This window comes from Sycon ciliatum, chromosome 6 (genome assembly GCF_964019385.1).
Source record: "Sycon ciliatum chromosome 6, ocSycCili1.1, whole genome shotgun sequence".
Taxonomy (NCBI): Eukaryota; Metazoa; Porifera; class Calcarea; order Leucosolenida; family Sycettidae; genus Sycon; species Sycon ciliatum.
Window position 1 is genome coordinate 23,328,554 of NC_088648.1, and position 22,307 is coordinate 23,350,860.

At 47.1% G+C, this 22,307-nt stretch overlaps 1 protein-coding gene across 1 annotated transcript; it reads left to right on the forward strand.

Annotated features, from left to right (window-relative positions):
• Positions 1–19,979: 19,979 nt before the first annotated feature.
• Positions 19,980–22,307, forward strand: LOC135819740 (serine/threonine-protein phosphatase 6 regulatory ankyrin repeat subunit C-like). The gene has a single exon (XM_065332999.1). The coding sequence runs from the start codon at positions 20,382–20,384 to the stop codon at positions 21,666–21,668; it is 1,287 nt and encodes a 428-aa protein (XP_065189071.1). The 5' UTR covers positions 19,980–20,381; the 3' UTR covers positions 21,669–22,307.

The following is a 22,307-nucleotide window of genomic DNA, read 5'->3' on the forward strand; positions in this document are numbered from 1 at the left end:
GTCTTTGCCGATTTGCGAGGGTCTCCTGGATTTGGTGTGCAGCGCTGTGGAAATGGCTTGCTGTGGACGTCCCAGCACTGGATGTTGTATCACAGGTACGACCTCGTAGCACGTACTTAACCTAAAAAAATTCAAAAATTAACTTGCGTCTGTGGGAGTCTGTGACAGAACGCCCACTCCTGCCGTTGTGACAGATTGCAGGGCCACGTTGAGGGGCCCTACCCCACCACCCATGGCTGCTTCTGGACTTGTTTTAGGTTTGGGTCCCGCGCACGGACAGAATGGGCACGAAAATGTGAAAAATTTGTAAATGCATTTGTTTGGCTCCTGGGTGGCTCGCACACCGTGACATTATGCCGGAAATTGTTTGAGTTTTTGGCACTATGCCGGAAATTTGAGTTTTCCCGGAAAAACTCAAATTTCCGGCATAGTGCCACGGTGTGCGAGCCACCAAGGAGCAAAACAAATGCATTTACCATTTTTTCACATTTTCGTGCCCATTCTGTCCGTGCGCGGGACCCAAACCTAAAACAAGTCCAGAAGCAGCCATGGGTGGTATCCTACCTGACTTCTTGACACGACTCAAACTCGCCAAAGTCACTAAATCAACGTCAACTACAATAATCAAGCCACATATCTGCAACGTCACGAGGGTGCTGGCAAAAGTCCTGCTGCACGGCGGCGGGCAAAGCCCGCCGCCGTGCAGCCCAATACGTGTCTCAAAAACGTGACTTTTTGGACTTGGAGCAAAATTCTGCACACTTTCGCGTGTTTCCGTGATACGACAAGTTGCGCACGGTCTGCTCACATTCAAATACAGTGCTGCCAACAAATGACAGCGTGCAACAAAAAATCTTTCCTTGCAAGGGCACATTTTCGGCCATAACTCTTGAACGGCTTGTCAGATCGGGACACAATTTTCAGAGAATTTGCAGCTATTCAAGCTCTTTCAACTGACGTAGCACTCGATATGAATTTACAGATTCGATTTTTCCAGCGAATTTTTGGGTAGTCTGCCACCTTAAGGCTCTGTTTTTCTTGGTTTTATGCTGGATGACGCAAACGTACCAGCAATGAAAAAATAGTGCCCTCTCTTGAATACTGCCTCATCTGTGATGGACATTGAAAACATTGTGCTCCATGGGCACTAATCGCGCGAGTACAGTAACTGAAACTGTCATTTAGAGTGATGATGTGTTAAATCAAAACAACGAAGGGAAACGAATATCATGCTCTCTTTTTTTCAACCTCACACCGCATGGCGATATGCTTCACGTAGGATCGCCGTGCTGTGTTTTCAGATGCAGCACTCAACGATACTAGGCAAACAACAGATGAATCGAACGTTCTGTCTGGCGGCACGGTGTTCCTCTGTGTCCATTCGCACTTTCAACCGTTCCCACGCAGGTGCTTCTACTGAACGGAACTTCCCAAGGCGATATAACAGCTTGCCAACTTTACGTTCACGCCGGTGCTAAGAGTTTGTGGGATCCGATCTGCCATCCATACCTTGCTTCCTGGACGGGGTTCGGTGGGCAGATTCACAGAGTTCGGCAATATGCACGAGAAATTTCACCCATCAATATCATTCTGCTCTAAGAGCGAGGTTCCCTGCGGGCACAAAGCCTATAGTATTGGGTGTGATAAACGTATAAAAGAGCACCTAGGTGACTAGACTACCGACAGTGGACTTCACATGAAATGAAGAAGGCTATCCTAGATTCTCCCAAACTAGATTGAACTAAGATGTTACGACATCAGCGGTAATTGGTAAAGAAAGTGGCTGCTCAGAAGCTGACTTGACCCTGGACTCACTGATGATTGTGTCTGGAGCAAAGGTGAATCTTGTCCAACTTTCCTAGATTGGTTTCATTCATCACGCTGACGAAATCTAAAAGGATTAACACATTTGAGTGGTCCGGAGATCGAGTATTACATTTCACGTACCGTGATGAACAGCAAATCTCCTCCCAGACAGCAAAGCAGCTCAACTAGCCCAGGGCCAAGCTATCTGATCACCTACAAAGTCGCAGAACCTGTGCAGTTGGTTGTCCAGCCCAGCGACGGTGACGTAGAGGCTGCACATCGACTGAGCGATGTCGATGGGTCGAAACTGCAGGCCTTTGAAACCGGCGATCTTCGTAGTGTGCTAGCTTGTGCTCCTTCACCACAATCTCATCGCTGTGTGTGCTACTGCTTCGCTCTGGCCCTCGGAGCGGGCTTGAGGAGAGGTCGTGTGTACCCGTTGACTCTGCTGATTCTTCTGTTCATGCTGTTCGGACTGGCAGTTTGGATTCACGTAGCTGTTTGGTCTTGTAGCCAGGTCTGGTCGCAGAGGCAAGGAAAGCATTGGTTAAGGTCGACCCTGCCGTACCTGCTTCTGTGGGTGGCGAAAGGATGTGTCGAAGTGGCTTTCACCTGGGCGACGGTGTGCGCCGTGATCTACATACACCATCGCGGGTTCAACTATGACCCATTTGCCAACACATTCCGCACATCCCGAGCTCGCCTGACTGCTATGGAGAGTGTGATCAGACTGTATCGTCAGCAACGTCGGCTGGGAGATCGTCTACATGCGTTGTGGCCCGACGCTCTAGCACTATTGTCTGTGCTGCTCGGCGCTGGACTAGCATGGGACTATATACAGCGACAGGACATGACTACAACCCACTTTCCGCCGGGCAAGTTGTCGACGGTTTGGAAGGTTGTTTTCTACAGCAGCAGGTTTGGCTGTCATTCGCCGCCGTGAATGCGATTGCCGTTTTTGCCACCCTGTGCGAGGAGACAGTGAGCGTCATACGATGTTATTCAGAAAGGCTGATGCACGGAATTGCACAAACTGCGTCTTCTGTCCCCACGGAGGAAGGGATCTCGAGTACGTGCCAGAATAGAATCTCTAGGAGAGTCGTGATCGAGAGTTTGATGGTTTTGCAACAATCCATCGACTTTTCCATGTGTCTGCCCCTACGTTGGTTCGTTGGAAATGTTGTTCTGTGTGTTATAGCAATGTTCTCTTACGTCGCTGGTCAAATTCTGTATTTGCTGGCGGGAGAAAAGGAACTGGAAGAGGGAGACTACGTATTTGTCGCTTTGATTATGCTCGTGGGTATCATGGCTACTTTCTTTGCTCCGATGTATTCAGCCAGTCGCGTTACCAGCACAATGGAAGAACTCCGAAGAGACCTTCAGGAAAACATTCAGCTCCCCCGCAGCTTTTCCACAACTGAATACACCTGTTTGCTGACATTTTTGCAGTCCTTTCGCTGCGGACTGCATATTTTCGGTGCCAAGGTGACCAACCGGCGAAGCATTCAGTTTATTGCACTTGTATTTACCGCGGTTAGCGTGGGGCACTCACTGTAAGCGTAGCTCCTTTCGAGATAAGAGTAGGGGCTAGCGAGCACCGATATCCTGTAGTGGACGACCAGATGCCGGCAGCTGCACTTTCTTTTTAATACTTATTCAATCTTGCATTTCGTTTCCATGCGCTGACACGGAGGCTGGACGTCGTTGGCGAAAAGAAAAGAAAAAAACCAAGAATTGGAAACCAAACCAGCTGCTCCATTTTCTCAACACAGGGCAGTAGTATCGAAAGGAGAACATGTGTATCATGTCCTTCTTGTACTGATTTCCCAAAACATGCTTAGACGTGCGTATGAACTTTATCACTATCTTAAAAGTGATATTGCCGAGACATCAGTGTTAGGAGCACACTTTTCGTACACCGTGTGCGTGTTTCACACTGTAAAGTAAAAAAGTAAATTATCGTGCCCGTTCCCGAAGCTGGGAACTCACGACGGCCGCTAACACCCGGTAAACCCTGGACTGTAGTTGTATGCAATTTTTGCACTCCAAGTCAAAGCTGAGATCTGCCGGTAAACAGTTAGAAGGAAAATTGGTTTCTTTGCACCTCAAATCCTATCGGGTTGTTTCAACAATAATGCTCTGTCAGGTTGTAAGGAATTGACTGCATCGACACCTCATCGGTCATTTAGACTCCATGTGTTTGGTTTGTCAACAGGTTTTCAGTTTCCTTCGATAATTTCACTTGTCATTTTTGCCTCATCCCTCCACAGCACTATTACTGATATACTTTTTTTATATATGTATACACGTACCTCACATCTACATGTATAAGGAGGCGCCATCGCCTGTTTGTGCTTCGACTTTGAATAAAATTCAACAAAAACACAACAGCAACACCTGTGAAGCTTCATTAACCTCGCTATTCATGCTCGGAAGTATGGTGTGGCCAGTTGAGCTCGTTGCTCGAAAAGTGTTCAGCAACCTCCAGTTCCATCCAGTGCCATGTTGAAACAACTCTCGTTGTGGATGTACGTGCATGTTGCAGTCAGTCGCTGTGGTAGGCTGCCGCTTAATTTCCGTCACCATTTTTCGTACATTTGCATTGACGTCATCCGCATTTAAAGTAGCTGCACTGAAAAAATTGAGGGTGGTTCCTGACGTCATAACATCCTTCTGCGACAGATGCGAACGGCTGGCTTTAGCCATTTATTCCGGAAAGTCAAACAAACATTATCATTGATCTACATAATGCTTTACATAACATTTACATTCACACCAATCAGAGTGATTTTGTTTACAGCCAACAGTATCTCCTGTACCCGGTGCGTGAAGCACTGTATGAGTATTGGAAAACAATATTTCTTATTACACTACCCGTTTTTTTTCTGTGCACGTCACGTGCCTACAGTCATACCTTGGTCGCATTCAGCTGTACTTGACTCGAGCACTGATGCAGGGAACAGAGTTGTTGGGAGCATCTCGAATGTCTCTGACCTGTCACAGGCATCTGGAAGGCCTTTATCGCAGAAGGCATCGACTGCATTCGAGACCTTTTGAAGCCAACACGTGTCGTCCGAGTGGAATCCTTCTTGGGGACGTAGACAATTCTGACTCCGTGTCAACCACAACAGCGTAATAATGTATAGACCTACTTACAGGTAGATAATCAGCAACAAGTTAGTAATCAAGTCAAATGAAATAATAATTATACATAAGGAACGTAAACCTGAAAAATCCGCTCCTGCCGTGTAATATTTCCACGATAGGATTTTAGTATGGCGGAACCCAGTGTGTAACCGTCCCCTGAGGTTCAGACACCATTTCGGGTGTCCTCAGCGAGAGAGGCTTGATGGTGCAGAAAAGTGAATGGCCTGCAGAAGATATTGAGTATCATGGCTTTTCCATGATATGTTAAATTCAATTGTTATCTTCGCAACCTGTGTGTGCAAAAGACTTCTATTTACGTGCATAGAGGAAGATAATAGCTATGAAAAGTATGAATGCCGCAGACATCACCACGCAACATGACAATTTGTTCAAGGTTTGGTTTTGTGTGTTTCCAAAATCGATTTTCACGCTCCGATCATCAGTGGAAATACGGAACTAAAGAGATCAAGGGAAAAACAAAGGTATGTATTTGCATACCTTGCATTTGTTATCTCGTCCCGATTGTTTGAGTGTGTATGATGATTCCCACTTCTCTGTACTGTGTCGTGCCCGTTATGTCCAACAGTTGAAGGTCCTAGAAGCTGTTTGTATTCGTACGCATAAGCCCGATTTGTGTAAGCAAAAAGAACATGTTTTAGCACTTAGGTTATTTTCGTGAGTTTGCACCCCGTGTTCATGAGTTGTTTCTGCACTGTTCATGCCCGTTTGTCACACTTACTCTTTATTTTAGTTCTCACTTTTTGTAATACTTACCACAAGTTACCCGTCATGTGTCACACTTCTTTGGATTTTTAACCTTTGTTTTTCCCTTGATCTCTTTAGTTCCGTATTTCCACTGATGATCGGAGCGTGAAAATCGATTTTGGAAACACACAAAACCAAACCTTGAACAAATTGTCATGTTGCGTGGTGATGTCTGCGGCATTCATACTTTTCATAGCTATTATTGAACTTTTATCTCCACGTAGATTATTTGTATAGAGGAAGATCATTGTTTATTTTGGCACCCTCTCATCTCTGTGCGAGTAGTGTTTCAATGCTATATTCAATGTTGACTGTGATAAGCGTGCAATAACTGAGCCTGTTCCACAGTGCAGTGTGAGCGTGTGTTAAAAATCAAAACAAAGAATGGGAAACGAATGTCACGCTACCCATTGTTCAACCTCACAGTGTATGGCGACATGCTTCACGCAGCATAGCAGCATAGTGTTTCCAGACACAGCACTCAACGATACTAGGTAGTAAGCAAACAACAGATGAATCGAACGTATTGTCTGGCGGCAAGGTGTTCCTTTGTGTCCATTCGCACTTTAAACCGTTCCCGCGCAGGTGCCCCTACTGGACGGAACTTGCCAAGGCGATATAACAGTTTGCACGCTTTACGTGCACGTCGGTGCTTAGAGTCCGTAGAATCCGACCTTCCATCCATACCTTACTTCCTGGACGGGGTTCGGTGGGCAAATTCACAAAGTTCGGTAGGATCCACGAGGGAACTCACCCATCAATATCTTTTCTAAGAACGAGGCTCTCTGTGGGCACAAAAGCTGTAGTATTGGGCGTGATACACGTATAAAATACCAGCTAGATGACTAGACTACCGACAGTAGACTTCACATGAAAATAATGAAAAAGACTATCCTAGACTCTTCGAAACTAGATTGAACTAAGATGTTACGACATCAGCGGTAATTGGTAAAGAAAGTGGCTGACTTGACACTGGAATCACTAATGATTGTGTCTGGAGAACAGGTGAATCTCGTCCAACTTTCCACTAGATTTGTTTCGTTTATCACGCTGCTGCCATCGAGATCTAAAAGGATTGACACAGTTAGCTGGTCCGGAGATCGAGTACCACGCTTCACGTACTGTGATGAACAGCAAATCTCTTCCCAGACAGCAAAGCAGCTCATCTAGTCTAGGGCGAAGCTATCTGATGACGACCAAAGTCGCAGCAACCGTGGAGTTGGTTGTGCAGCCCAGCGACGGTGACGTAGAGGCTGCACATCGACTGAGCGATGTCGATGGGTCGAAACTGCAGGCCTTTGAAACCAGCGATCTTCGCAGCGTGCTAGCTTGTGCACCTTCACCACAATCTCATCGTTGTGTGCGCTACTGCTTCGCCCTGGCCCTCGGAGCGGGCTTGAGGAGAGGTCGTGCGTACCCGTTGAGCCTGCTGATTCTTCTGTTCATGGTGTTCGGACTGGCAGTTTGGATTCACGTAGCTGCTTGGTCTTGTAGCCAGGTCTGGTCGCAGAGGCAAGGAAAGCACTGGTTAAGGTCGACCCTGGCATACCTGCTTCTGTGGGTGGCGAAGGGATGTGCCGAATTGGCTTACGTCTGGGCGACAGTGTGTGCTGTGATCTACATACACCATCGTGGGTTCAACTATGACCCATTTTCCAACACATTCACCACCTCCTCAGCTCGCCTAACTGCTATAGACTGTGCAATCAGACCGCACCGTCAGCAACGTCGGCTGCGAGCTCGTCTACATGCGTTGTGGCCCGACGCTCTAGCACTATTGTCCGTGTTTTTCAGCGTAGCGCTAGCATGGGACTACATAGAGCGACATCACCTGACTATCACCCACTTTCCGCCCGGCAAGATGTCAACTGTTTGGATGGTTGTATTCTACACGCAGCAGGTCTGGCTGGTCTTTGCCTCCGTGGCTGCGTTTGCCGTTTTCGCCGCACTATGCGAGGACACTGTGATCGTCATACGAAGCAATTCAAAAAGGCTGATGCATAGAATTGCACAGACTGCATCTTCTGTCCGCACAGAGGAAGGAGTCTCCAGTCCGTGCCAGAACCGCATCGCTCCGAGAGTCATGATCGAGAGTTTGATGGTTCTGCAGCAATGCATTGAATTTTCCATGTGTCTGCCCCTACGTTGGTTCGCTGGAAATGTTGTTCTGTGCGTTCTGACAATGCTCTTTTACGTCGCTGGTCAGATTCTCTATGTGCTGGCGGGCGAAAAGGAATTGGAAGGGGGAGACCACGTATTTGTCGCGTTGATACTCCTGGGCATCATGACTACTTTCTTTGCTCCGATGTATTCAGCCAGTCGCGTTACCAGCACAATGGAACAGCTCAGAGGAGACCTTCAGGCGAACATTCAGCTCGCCCGCAGCTTATCCACAACTGAATACACCTGTCTGCTGACATTTCTGCAGTCCTTTCGCTGCGGACTGCACGTTTTCGGTGCCAAGGTGACCAATCGGCGAAGCATACAGTTTCTTGCACTTGTATTTACCGCGGTTAGCGTGGTGCGCTCACTGTGAGGGTAGTCCTTTTCAGCATAAGAACACGGGCTAATAAGCACCGATATCCTGCAGTGGACACCCATCAACCGGCAGTTCTACTTTTGTATGATTAATATTCAATCCTTCATATCCTGTCCATACGCTAAATACACGGAAGCTTGACGGCATTTGACAAAAGAAAACAAATGGAAGCCCAATCTCCTACTCCGTTTCCTCAACAAAAGACAACAGCTTTGGTTGGAGTAGGTGTCCTCTTTGACTGATTTTGTTTTGCATGCTTGGACGTGCGTATGAACTTTACCACTAATCACCATTACTTATAAAATTGATAATACCTAGACGTCAGTATTATTTTTAGTGCCCACACTTCCCGCAACTTGTACGTGTCTCACACTGCTAGTACATGTATACCATTTGGACACTCCAGCTCAAAGTCGACATATGCCGGTAAATAGTTGGAAGGAAATGTTTTCTTCGCACCTGTGAAGCTTCATTACCCTCGCCGATCGTGCACAGAAATGTGGCGGGGTCAGTTGTGACCGTTGTTCTAAAAAAATTTCAGCAACCTCCCATGCCATGTTGAGACAGTCCTTGTTGTGGGTGTATGCTGCAGTCAGACGCTGAGACAGGTTGCGCTTGATTTCCATCACCATTTTTATTCGCATTGGCGTCATGAAAATGTAAAGTAAAAGTTGCCGTTTCATATTGCACTAGCTGCACCTGAAAAACTGCTGGGGGTGCTTTCGTCAAGAAGTCCCTTTGCGACAGACACGTTGAACGCCTGACGTTAGCCATATTCCCCTGAAATTCAAACTCACCACAGCATTGATCTACATCTGCTTTACATTGTCAGTTACACAGATAAAACACACGGTAATCAGACAACAATTATCTAGGCTGTACCCGGACTGTGCGGCACAGTGTGAGCACTGGAAAGCAAAATTAGTTACGTGTATTCGTCCGTTTGTGAGCAGGGGAAGCCTGCTGTACAAGTTGAATTCAAATTAAAATCATTTTTTAAACTGTGCAACATATCCTTGCACTCTACTCCGCTGCCTGTTTCCTTCTGTGCACGAAACGTACCTACCTAATGTCACGTTTCGCGTTACGCGGAGTCAGAATTGTCTACGTCCCTGGGAAGGCTTTCAAACGAACGATCCATTTAGGTTTCTAAAAAGTCTCAAACGCAGTCGATGCCTTCTGCGACAAAAGAAATCGAGCAGTACCTGTGTCAGCTCAGCTCCCAAGATAGGTACAATACATGTCTTGGTCGCATACAGCTGTACTTGACGCGGGCACTGAAGTAGGCAACACATTTGCTGGTACATGTACCATCGCGAACGTCTCTGAGCTGACACAGGTACCGCTTCCTTTTGTCGCAGAAGGCATCAACTGCGTTTGAGGTGTTTTAGAAACTTAAAAGGATCGTCTGGTTGTTAGCCTTCCCAGGGACGTAGACAATTCTGACTCCGCGTCACGCGAAACGTGAAATTCTAAATGCAGTCCCTGTTGAACTGCATCTCTGTGGCAATTCACGGGTGGTTATAATGTGAGAACCTGATAAGAAACTCTACGACTCGTAGTTGTGCATTACGTAATGGTACGTGGTTTTTGTCCCATTTCACTTTTTGCATTGGAAAGATAATGCCTACTAATGGACTCGTGGTTTTGGATCAATAAAAATGTATTGAAGTTGTACATGTACGTGTCGATTTCCACCTCTGATGTAGCCATTTGAACACGAATGCCTAAGTTTGAAATGATGAAAGCAGAATGCTTTTATCTGGGTGCACTACAAAAGCTTTTGAGCATGTGTTTTTGTAGTTAACCAAGCATTGCCGCTCTCGGCAAAAGCATGATCGCGAAGGGAATTAGGGCATGTTAGCACATCACCAGCCTACTGGTTTGCTGTGGCTTCTTGAAAATCTCCATGAAAGCAACCACGACTGTCCTGCATGGCTGTCACTTTGGGAATCCTTTCAGTCACGCCACCACTCCCCTTATTCATGGCTCACACATGACGGGTTTACGTGGCTCTAGTAAAAAATGAAATAAAATAAAGAAAGTCAGAAGTATGGCCAGCTAAGTTTTACAGGCACGTTTGACGGGTTTGTTAGAATACGAAATCTAAGGAAATCAATTCTAAGCCCATAAGCAGTATTGTTCTCAGGTGTGACCCATGATGTTGAGACTAGCCAGCTCCTCCTTTTTGAATTTTGAACATGATTCCTAAACAGCATTTCAAAAGAAAGATGAAGAACGCTCGAACTGTCACAAAAATACTGTCAGGACAAGCTCAAAAAGAGACATGACATGATTGTATCAACATCAAAAATGTTCCGTCACTATTCAAAAGTGAAAACTGTTTCATCACGTAAGGGCAGGGTTTATTCGCTTTTTTGTCTTTGTCCTGGTGCAATTGGCTGTATCTGAACTGAACTGAAACTGAACTCACACTGCTCAAGTGAATAGCATAGATTCTAAGCAGACCACGTGAATATGCAATGAACATGATTGTGCCTGTCACATGATTACGCCATTTATTCGTGTCCAACGTTCATAAATGAAGAACTTGCAGCTGAGGATCACACTTTACTGTGAGCTGCAGTAACACATACATGTACATGTACATGTACATGTGCATATCATTAATTTTATATTTAGCTAGTTTTGACAACTCACATTATACATGTGGTTTAGCAAAATTAGTTCAACATACGAGTGGGGGATCAATCCCTTTGCAGCACACTGCATGAACTCATTCATTGCATATCAAAAAATGGGGAATAGACGTTGACTCAATGCTGCTTGAATCTTAGGAGAAGAACATAATTTAAATTATGGAGCTACTGACAACATTCTTGCCAAGATTGACTGCATGCACTGATATAATTATGGCACTGATGCACTGCATGCACATTTGTACCTCCCCTTTAGAAACAAAGTTTCCAAATGCCCTGTAGCCCAATGGACAAGCCAGCAGTCTTGACATCAGACACTGCTAGCCGTTGCAGTGCTGGTCCAGCTACTTGTACATGTACGTAACTACAGTACAGCCTTGACTAGAAACACTTGAAGGTATGGTAATTTGTTGCAATATTCTCAAGTGATTCAAGTGCATCCTCACAGACCTACACTCATCAAGCAGTGCAGGAGTATCACTTGCAGTACATATACGCCCAACAAGTCACACTATTGTAGTATTCACTCTTACCTATGGTATAGCTAGCTGCACTCATGTCATACCTACAGTGAAACCTCGTTAAGAAGAACACTGATAAGACAAACTTTCGCTTTAGAACAACTAGTGTTCATAGCTCTATTGGATAAATCACTGTGTATTCACTGGGTATAAAATATGGATAAGAAGAACTCCCGTTATTACGAACAAATACCATCGGTCCCTTGGTGTTCGTCCTAAAGAGGTTTGACTGCATTTCTCCTGGCAGAGGATACGTAGTGTGTGTGTTTCTGAACATTCAAGCGATGCCAATGCGAATCCCGCGAATTATTATTATTATTTAGACGATACGTCTCGGTACTGTTTGCCAACGCTACAGAACTCTCAGTCATATCAGGACGATGCGAAAACAATAGTGGAATCAATTTTTTATTACTTGGACAGACTTGGAAAAAAATTCGCTGCCTGGCTGCTACGAGCTAAAACAGTTCTGCAAACTACAAAGCAATCACTGGACACGGGTGGGATACATTTCTCTCAGGTCCTGACGACTATGTAGTCACTTGAGAACTCGTACCTCCGTGGATGAAGAGGCTACTTGACAACTCGACTACTTTCCCAAACATCAGTATTGTCAACGAGCGACATTTTTTCCAACCATTGCTAGCTTGTCCTTGGTGCCCAACGTCTTGACGAAGTGCAGGGGAATAACTGAAGCCATTCCTCCTCCCAGCACACACCTCCAGCACTTGGGCGCGGCACAGATGTCCAAAAGGGAGAAGGATAACTGCAAAACCTAATCTGAAAAGAACAAGCACGAAGGCTACTTGAAGCGAAAAAGTGACAAAGCATTCTGATACCGGATACCACGGCCCCGATGGCCGCGGACTCTGCAAAGACAAGACTGGTACTTAGTTTGTCGATCGTGATGCGCAATAAACTGCGCAGTGGATTGGGGAAGCACGCCTCGTATAAATAGACTGTACATCAATGCTTCATACCATGTACTGCATGCAGGAAATGTCCTGCTTGCTCTTGATTCTATTCTGATGTGTGTGAGTCCTGTCTGAAAATCTCCCCGCGCCTCCTAAGACAGTCCTGGAAAGGCTTGTGTAAGGGAAGCACCTGTGTTCCACGAGTCACAGGCTGTAATTCCCTTCTCTCATTGCTATATAATTTGCCACGTAGTGTAGTCGAGTGAACATGAGAGCAGTGCTCTAACGAGTATAATTATGCCGTGAATCTAGGAAAATCATCTCCGGCGGATCATTGCGCCTCCATCACCGCCCGTACCTTACACGAGATGGACAGTTCTCCCGAGCGGCCAGACAACCATCTCAACATCGCCAGTTATCAGGTGAATGGCGCAGTCATGCCGCTGGAGCTAACGGCCCCTGCCCTGTACAAGGACGGTGAACATGAAGAAGACGAGGCGACACCTAGCTTAGTTGAAGCGTACGATTATCGAAGAGTGCTGAGTTTTGTACCAAGTCCGAAGTCTCACCATTGCGTTCGCTATTGCTTTGCCTTGGCTGCAGGAACAGGAATAAAGTTCAGAAGCATATTCCCGTTGAGCATTTTCCTGCTTGTCCTTATGCTGTTCGGATTCGCTGGGTGGATTTACGTAGCCGTTTGGTCCTGCGCCCAAACGTTATACAACGCGCAAGACAAGCAGTGGACAAAGACGACGACAGCATACATCCTGCTCTGGCTGGCCAAGGGCTGCGCTGAATTGGCGTATCTCTGGAGTTTCCTGTGCTCCGTGATCTACGCTCATCATGTCAGGTATAACTATAGCCCTTTTCGAAGCAGTTTCTGCGCATCTTCACTGCGTCTAAATGCTGGTGGCTGCAATGTAGAAAGCAGGCTCTATAGGTCAACATTCGGAGGTCGAGTGCACTCCTTCTTGCCCGACGCCATAGCATTGTCCTCCATCATTTTCTCTGCTGCACTTGCTTGGGACTACACCTGTCGCCTGTACTTGACTAGCACGTACTTTCCGCCGGGCAGTTTCTGGAATATCCTGTTCCACACGTATCAGGTGTGGCTTCTCTTCGCTGGTGTGTCTGGAGTCAGTTTGTTCACCGTGCTGTGTGACGATACCGTCTTCGTCATTCACTCCAATCAACAGAAGCTGATGCACGGCATTGCGCTTAAGGCAGCAGCCGTGGAAAACGGAGGCGATGCTTCTGGATGCTGTTGCCAGACCGCCATCACAAATCCGAGAGCCATTATAGAGCATATGCTGACCTTGCAGCGCTACGTGGAGGTGAGCATGAAGGCACCAATGCGATGGCTGGTTGGAAACACTGTCCTGTGTGTATTGGGCATGCTGATTGATGTGGCCGGGCAGATTATGTACCTGCTGTCGGGCGACAAGCAAGCAGAAGGTGGTGACAGCGCGTTCGTCCTGTTGATGCTCCTGGGAATAGTCGCCACGTTCTTCGTTCCAATGTACTGTGCTAGTCGTGTCACCAATGCCATCGAGCGACTCCGGGCGAACCTTCAAGCCAACATCCACCTGGCGCGGCTCCTCTCCGCTGCCGACCATAGCTATCTGTTGCTGTTCCTGCAGTCGTATCGCTGTGGTCTGCATGTGTTCGGGGCTAGAGTGAGTCACCGGCAAAGTGTCCAGTTAATGGCGCTGATATTGACTGTCGCTAGTCTGCGGCGCTCGTTGTAAAGCACTTGGGTCTCCAACTACCCTCTGGACCACGGTCATACATGTAGGAAGGAAGCACAGTCGCCAGAAATCCCCCCCCCCCCCCGCCACAGAAGTTGCGGATATGCGCCCAGATTTTCCGCTAGCCGCCACCTGTGCTATGCCCTGTTCCTTACATGCAGAGGAACTTCACAATAGCCCATGCACCATGTACATGTACATGGTGGCTGGAGGTTAAGCGTGTATCACTCAACAACATTGTTTACCAATTCCAATGCACCTTAACTCCCGCAGGGACTTGATAGCTCGGCAAAATTGTCATGAGCTCGAACTGGGTGCATTTGAATCGTATAAAATGAAGTCTGCGATCGTACGCTGCACAAACATCCCAATGCTGGATGTGGCACTGAGCACAACAATCCTGTAGAGGACGAGCAGTTATACTTGTCGCTACTGTACAAGGAACTCAGAGTTTCCCCGTAGAGGGTTCATTAGACTATCTACACCCTTCCTGGTGCGCGCATCCACTGCTGACTCCCAGACCTCTGGTCGGACTCGCTGGACTCGCCTCACCTGAACCTTGCTTTTGCATGCCCTACCTCTTTGGTCTGTTTGTCCTAGTCGTCTGTCCCAGTTTACTGTTACCCCACATCATCAGTAGGACCGTGTGCTTTAAACAAAACAATATTAATTTTAAAACATGTATCAATAATTACTAAAGTATATGTACTTTTTTTTTGTTGTTTTTTTTTGGTTTCCCGTTCTCGGGGCCTTCTATTCGGTACTCTTTGTAGTTGTACTTCTGTACTGTTGAGCTATCCGAATTCAAATAAACATTAAAAAAAAAAAAAATGTACATCTGCAGTGTCTAATAGCCCATGGCGGATAATGCCGGCAGGAAATTGGCAAAATTTGTATGTCATGTTTTGGTATTTGTTTCATGGATTTTGGTATGTGGATAAAGATATGAAGCCGAATTCAAAAAGTGCCTAGTCAAAACGTTTGTATGGTTCTGCCAATTTCACTGGTTTTCGAGCGGAATCTGCCAATTCCTCCAGCATTATCTGCCTAGGGCTGGTGTCAGTGGGCCTGCATTATGCATGCACATGTACATGTACGTACATGTACATGTACATGTACATGTACATGTACGTACATGTACATGTACATGTAGGTCTACATGAATGTCGGTGAAAAAAAGTGCATGTACAATGTACAGTGCTGGCAACTGAAATCCGACCCCCTAGCGGTCCGCTAGCCGCGTTAGCGATTCGTACGAGACGGTAGGGGGTCGGATTTCAGTTGCCAACACTGTAGGTTGAGGATGTTTTTTATTTTTTTTAATTTATTTTTTTTATTTTTATTTTTTACTATGTTCACACTCCCAGCTCGAAAATAATAAAGAAAGACAATGATACTGAGACTAGGACGAACGTGACAACTATTGAGCAGGGGCTGCACCGAGGCGCAGCAGTGATGGTGGGGCATTGATGGCTCTGCCGACCTGAGGTCTCCGCATCAAGGCCAAAAACACGCACCAAAAACAAAAGATAGAGCTGTACGAGTCAGCAAAATGAAAAGAAAGGAAGGGTTAACATCAGCGAGTGTGCGGGAGAAACTGTGAGACTATTAACAAATTACAAGGGCTGTTACTGAGAGGAGCATCATCATGGCTGATCATGGCGAGTCGGTTGTCTGAGCCAGTTGTGGTGCATAGATAGGGATAGAGGAGAACGACGAGAGCATCATCATAGCGAGTCGACTGCCCAGAGCCAGTTTGTGCTTCGCAGATGGCGATAAACATTAGTTTTGAATGCTTGCATTCCCTTGCTGTGGGGAGGCTGGGACAGAAGAGCGGCGGGGAGGGAGTTCCAGTCATTAATACTGCAGTGTGGGAACGAGCGCTTTAATGCCAGCGGGACAGATGCAAGCAGCTGGTGTTGGAGCCGGTGGTCATGGCCAATGACGTTACCATGCTCGCTGCGAGTTCTGGGGCTGGATGAGGGGAAATGGCGCGGTGGCAAAACAGAGAGCAGCTGTGTAGGGCCAGGCAGGTAATGCAGCTTGTATAGGCAGGCAAGCGAGGCAACAGTACGACGGATGGCCAGGCTAGGTAATAGTGCACCTGGACCGATGATTCGCTGAGCACAGCGTTGGATATGATCCAGGCGTTGCAGGTAGCTGGGCGGAGCACCTATCCAGACGAGGGGGGCATACTCCATAACTGGTCGAACAAATGCCTTGTATACTGTGGTGCGGCCGGCTGGAGAGAGAATGTGCGCTGCACGGCGCAGGAAGCCCAGGCGTTGTTTGGCTCGAGTGGCAACCTTCCGGAGATGAGTGCTGAATGACAGCTTCGAGTCAAAGGTCACTCCAAGTAAAGAGAGAGCCTTCTCCTCAAGGACAGGAGTGCCGCCGAAGACAATGCGAGGCAAATTGATGGGGGATCTGCGGATGTACATTGTACATGTAGGTTGAGTTGTATTAGATAACATGGTTGAGTTGTTCTAGACTACAGCACCGGGTGTTAGCGGCCGTCGTGAGTTCCCTTCGGGAACGGACACGATAATTTACTTTTTTAATTTTTAATTTTACAGCACTGGGAGTCCTCTAATGATAATAATAATTACTAGTATACGTACATGTATGCCTGTGACAACATGGTTGAGTTGTTCTACAGCACTGTGGGTCCCCTTAACTATGCCTGTGTATGACACATCTAAACAATCGTACACATGATGTACATCTCTGGCCAGAGAAGTCCGACCACATGAGTAGCGCCGCGCTCAAGTGAGTAGAGCTAGAGGGGAGGCTAGGCCTATGCTAGAACGGTGTAGCCCTCGGCGCTATTATGAGTAAAAAAGATATAAGTCATACATGTACGGTTGGATTTCTCTGACCAGAACTGTCATTCTACCACAATTATGCATGTCCAATTATGCATGTCCAATCATGCATGTCCAATTATGCATGTCCAATCATGCATGTCCAATTATGCATGTGCACACACGTGCACGTCCAATTATGCATGTCCATACATGTACATGTGCATGTCTATGGCATTGCCAACGCTGCTGATGCATTAGCTGATCACGCACAATAATAATAATTATTATTATTGGATACCTCCAGGGGGAGCGCCGTACAAAACATGAATTCCTACGCTGTATGGCCTACTCACTACTCCTAGTACTAGTACGGTGACTACTGAGTACTGCTAGTATTGTGAAACGATTTGCCCAGTTGCGGTGTTATAATGATAAACCCTAGGCGAAGTGCTACGTGCCAAGCAATATAAACTATCCTCGAGTCCATACCACTTAGCGCATGTGACGAATCCTAAGACTTAGTGATATCTGTCCAGCCTGAGCTTCAGTGGCAACGTTTTGTGCAACGAACCATCTGTGATAGACAGTAAGGATCCTAAGGACCGCTCGCCAGGACTGTCATCTTTGAAGTCGAGTGTGTGATCGTCTTTGACGATCACAGGTTTCGCCCGAGATCAAAACCAAAAAACTCGTTGCTTCGAAATCTCCAGCATTACTATTGATTACAGTAAAGTGCAGGTGAATAGGTTCGTGCTGTATGCATGTACAATGCACGCATATACAATGACAACAAAATACATGTACATGTACATGTACATACATTTGTTAGATTGACAGCATGAAACAAGGAGGAGGACACTGTGTTCGAAAACAGTGACCTTACTACAACCTTCCGCAGTGGGCAGAGCCCCGGTCCCTGCGGACCATTTAAACCATATGGGTATCGCACCCGGAACTTCTGACCATCGTTATGCTTGGGGGTTAGGAGACTACTCCTGATGTCGTCTTGTTATCTTCGCTCTTTTTAACTTGTATAAAAACAAAACTTTTTTTTCTTTCCAACTTTTGGCCGAAAAAGAGCGAAGACAACAAGACGACATCAGGAGTAGTCTCCTAACCCCCTAGCATAACGAGGGTCAGACCAGGGTGCGATACCCATAATTATGGTTCAAATGGTCCGCTGGGACCGGGGCTCTGCCAACCGCGGAAGGTTGTAGTAAGGTCACTGTTTTCGAACACAGTGTCCTCCTCCTTGTTTCAGGCTGTCAATCTAACAATTGCGTGAACTACAACAAGATTAATCTAATACTGGTTTACCAGTTTTTGGATTATATCATATGTACATACATGTACGTACAATGTACATACATGTACACCCACATGCGCCAGAACGACCCAGAAGCCAGATTCGCCCGGATGGCTCACTTGTTGACGAACACACACCTACCTTGTACATGACATGTAGACGGCAGAACAGTTTCGGATTGTTACCTTGATTTTGAGCTAGAGCGGCCATTATACTAGGAATCATAATTATAATTCCTACCGCAGTTGGGGCCCACTGGAATCCGACCCTCGTTTCATAGCGAATAGCTCCGCGGCCGGGCCAAGTGCAGCAGAGCAAACTCCCACAATGACGCCACAACTCCCCCAAAAGTCAAAAAGTGCCTAAATCTAACACTGGAGAGCGCATAACAATCATGACATTGTAATAGCATTGAGGCATCATTCTACAGCTTCACAATTCCATGGAAAATGGCGAGCACACAGGATCCTTCCCTGGCCACTGAAAATTCACAACTCAGTTCGATGATAATGATACAGTTGAACATCGATTATCCGACCACCTCTGGGCAGACAACTGTCAGGCGGTGTTCAGATAAGGCAAATGTTCCGGATAAGAAAACACACTGTAAATACATGGTCATGTACATTGTAAATAGAATAGAGTGCTACTTTTCAAAATTTTCGTATTTTTGAATGGCTCACTACATGCACAGTGCGTACTCTACGGCACGTGCGCCCAAAAAACTGTTACGGATAATCGAATGGTCGGATAGTCGACGTGCGGATAATCGATGTTCAACTGTAAAATAATAATAATACTCAGTAACCAGGTAACTGTCATGTACAGTGAACTGAGTTGTGAATTTGCAGTGCCCGGGGAAGGAGCATGACTGTTTTCTCATTGAAGCGGATAATACTTCAGAATTGTCATCAATATGAATGTTGCATGGCAACGGGGGGCTGGAGTTTATTGGCACTGCACATGGCCAAAATTCTGCTGCAGTACTTTCACGACAAGTAAAACCACATTTTGTTTAAATCGTATGATGGTCAGCAAAGCAAACCAAGCAACGTCGTTGAATCCTGCCGGTCTGCTACTGCTTCAATACAGTGCATTGACCCACGCAAGCACCATATAGCCGCGAACTACTAAAAGTCCGCTCGTACTCTCCAATTCAACCGTTCATGGATTTTACAGGTCCCCCAGTACTCAATTCTGCTAATCAACCTCAACAAGTCTGACCCTGGGAAAACTGGTTTTGCTCCGCGCACTGTCGGGCTACGCCGCACATTTCGCAATCCTTGTGTATAGAAATACAATGTGCACTCAGAAGCGTAATGGAAGCGGCAGTGCCATACTCCTATCTAGCATAATTCACAGGCAACCAGTGAGCCATTTTCTACGGTTTATCAAAGAGCAGGATTCCAGGCGTAGACGACTACCCTACAAAACCAACCAACTGCTCTGCGCTATCCTCGAGCTGTAATGGCATGCTGCAGACCCTGGTAAACTCTGTTGTTGTTGTGTTGTGTGTCGTGATTGTGTAGCGCCGTGCATGCTTGAATCGCGTGAGCTTCCGTGACTGCAGCGTGACATGCACTTTGCGGTACGGTGTACGGTGCAGTGAGGGGACCGGCGGTGTGGAAACGTTGCTAGCTGCAACGCAAAGTGCGCTAGTCACACAAGGTCAAGCACCAGGCACGGTTCACCTAGGTCACATCCAAGGCAGGTATACGCACGAGGAGTGTAGATTTACGCTCTTGCACTTTGCAGCCGAGGATCCTTCGCCGAAAAGACTAGTAGTAGAATCTACGATCCAAAGGAAGGTATGGCTTGCTGGATACTAGTACTGTAGTGTAGTGGAGCGTCGACTACCAGTGCCAACACTCGACCGCGGTACCGAGGTGTCGCATGTGTTCATTCGTGGTCGGGAGTGCAGCGGACATCCTCGGTGTCTTGAGGCGGCATCAGTACCTAGCGTCACTTCCACAACAAGGAAGCTGCGTGTCAGCAGTGTTTTCTTGGCTTATTGAACCACGAGACTCTCTGGGGCTACCGTAACACACTATTGATAGCCGTTCTACTGCTGGGATTGCCAGTGAATGCCTGCATCTTTACATCTGAATTAGAACGGTAAGCGAAGAAAGGAAGAAAGCTCGAGGGTTGCTCTCCAAGTAAACCTCGCCATGGATCGACAAAAAACTGGTGAGCTTTTCAGGCGAATTGCCAGCAACGAGGCAAGCCGTGAAGAGCTGGACGAGATGCTGCAGAGCTTCCCCAGCGACGCGACCATTGTGGACGGATTTGGCTTTCCCGCCATCAACTCAGCGGCCATGCATGGCAATCACACTGCCATCGCTGCACTACTCGACTGTGGAGTTGACCCGCACACCAGAGATCCGAATGGACACACGCCACTGATGATCGCGCTGCGAGGCAGAGGCGACGGGTTCACACGGACAGTGGATGCCATTCTGGAGGCCTCTACTAAAAAAAGCAGTGAAGAGAGCAGTGATAGTGGAGATTGGATTCACCTGACGGACAACCAGGATATGACTGCGCTGCACTTCGCTGCTAGGTCAGGCGACTCGAACACTGTGGAGAGGCTTGTGGCTCTGGGAGCTGACTTACAGAGAAAGGATAGCAAGCGACGCACGCCACTGCACTACGCCGCACTGAAGGCCCGCTTCCATGCCGTACAGACTCTGCTCCGCCTGGGCTCCAAGGTGGACGCTACGGATAACGAGGGCAACACGGCCGCAGTGTGCTGTGCCTTGGAGCTGCCGCACGTACACGAGGCGGCTTATCGTCGGCGCCTGAGCAGTGTCGGCGATATGAACATGCCCGCTGGCATCGGTCTCACTTCCGAAGACAAACGCGAAGAGGACTGGAGAAGGGCAGTCGTGGAGGTCCTACTTGCCGCTGGTACGGAAGTTGACCGGGCGAACAAGTGGGGACAGTCGCTGGAGCTCCTCGGCAAACGCCACCGCTGGGTTCGTGTTGCACTAGGGGAGGAGAATGAGGATAGCTGCTCATCCCAGGACAGCGAGAACGGCACCCCGAACAAGCTGCGGAGACGAAGCCGGCGAGGCAGTAGCAATGTTGCCTCTCTGAGTGTTCCTCAGCTGCGGAAACGCCACGGAAAGCTCTCCGGCGGTGGATCTGGTGTGCAAGAAGTCGGAACGGACACACGCAATACGCCAACGCCACTGCGAGACAGCTCTGTGGAAGACGATGCATTTGATGAGGTCACAAACTCTGATGAGAAGCCAGCAGAAGCGGATACTACGCCCAGCCTACAAGAAGAGGAAAGTGCTGAAAAGCCAAAAAAGCTGTCGTGGGAGGATATAAAGCGCACTGTGAAGATTGTCGCTTTCTTTGTTGCTGCTCGCTACATTGCTTTTCATGTGGTTGGCTGGTGGCATTCAAGTAGTGGAGAAAGCAACTCAACCCCAATTGAGGCCATGGAGTGATTTATCTCTCCCTCTTTGGTCAACATTCTCTCAACGCCCCTATTTATCATTTCCCAGATATGAGGAAGAATATAGAGACTTTACCGACCCTTACTTCAAAACAATGTTTTCACCATTGAATGTTGATTTTATGTATACTATTATTTTCGATGTTGCTGATCTGATCAGAAGGTAGAGAGAATGTGGATACTCTGCCCTTGCTAAAGCATAGATAACTATTCGCAACAACTATCCTGGACACGTTGGCAAAGAGCATGTGCGTCACACCAATTCACCCTTAGGTTCTCACCAAACATTAGATATATGTACATCATATCAATGCTATGACTGGACTTGTTCATTATCAATTTTTAGAAAAAACACACTCGCGATTGTGGCACAACATGGTGCAGTTTCGAATCTATGATTTAGTAGCAAGCCTGCAACAGAGTCAAACACCACTTCTAGTCATTTCTCCAACCTTGAGCACACGCTCTCAGAACAGAGAGCAGTGGCGGTTCACTGAATTTGTATCATTCAGGTGATTGAGATACTCGCACAATACGTCTATAAACATTTTTTAACTCCTTCCAGGATTGTAGATGAACTCTGAAACCTTCATGCCAACAATGGCATTTTGATGAACTCTGCGTAAAGTCA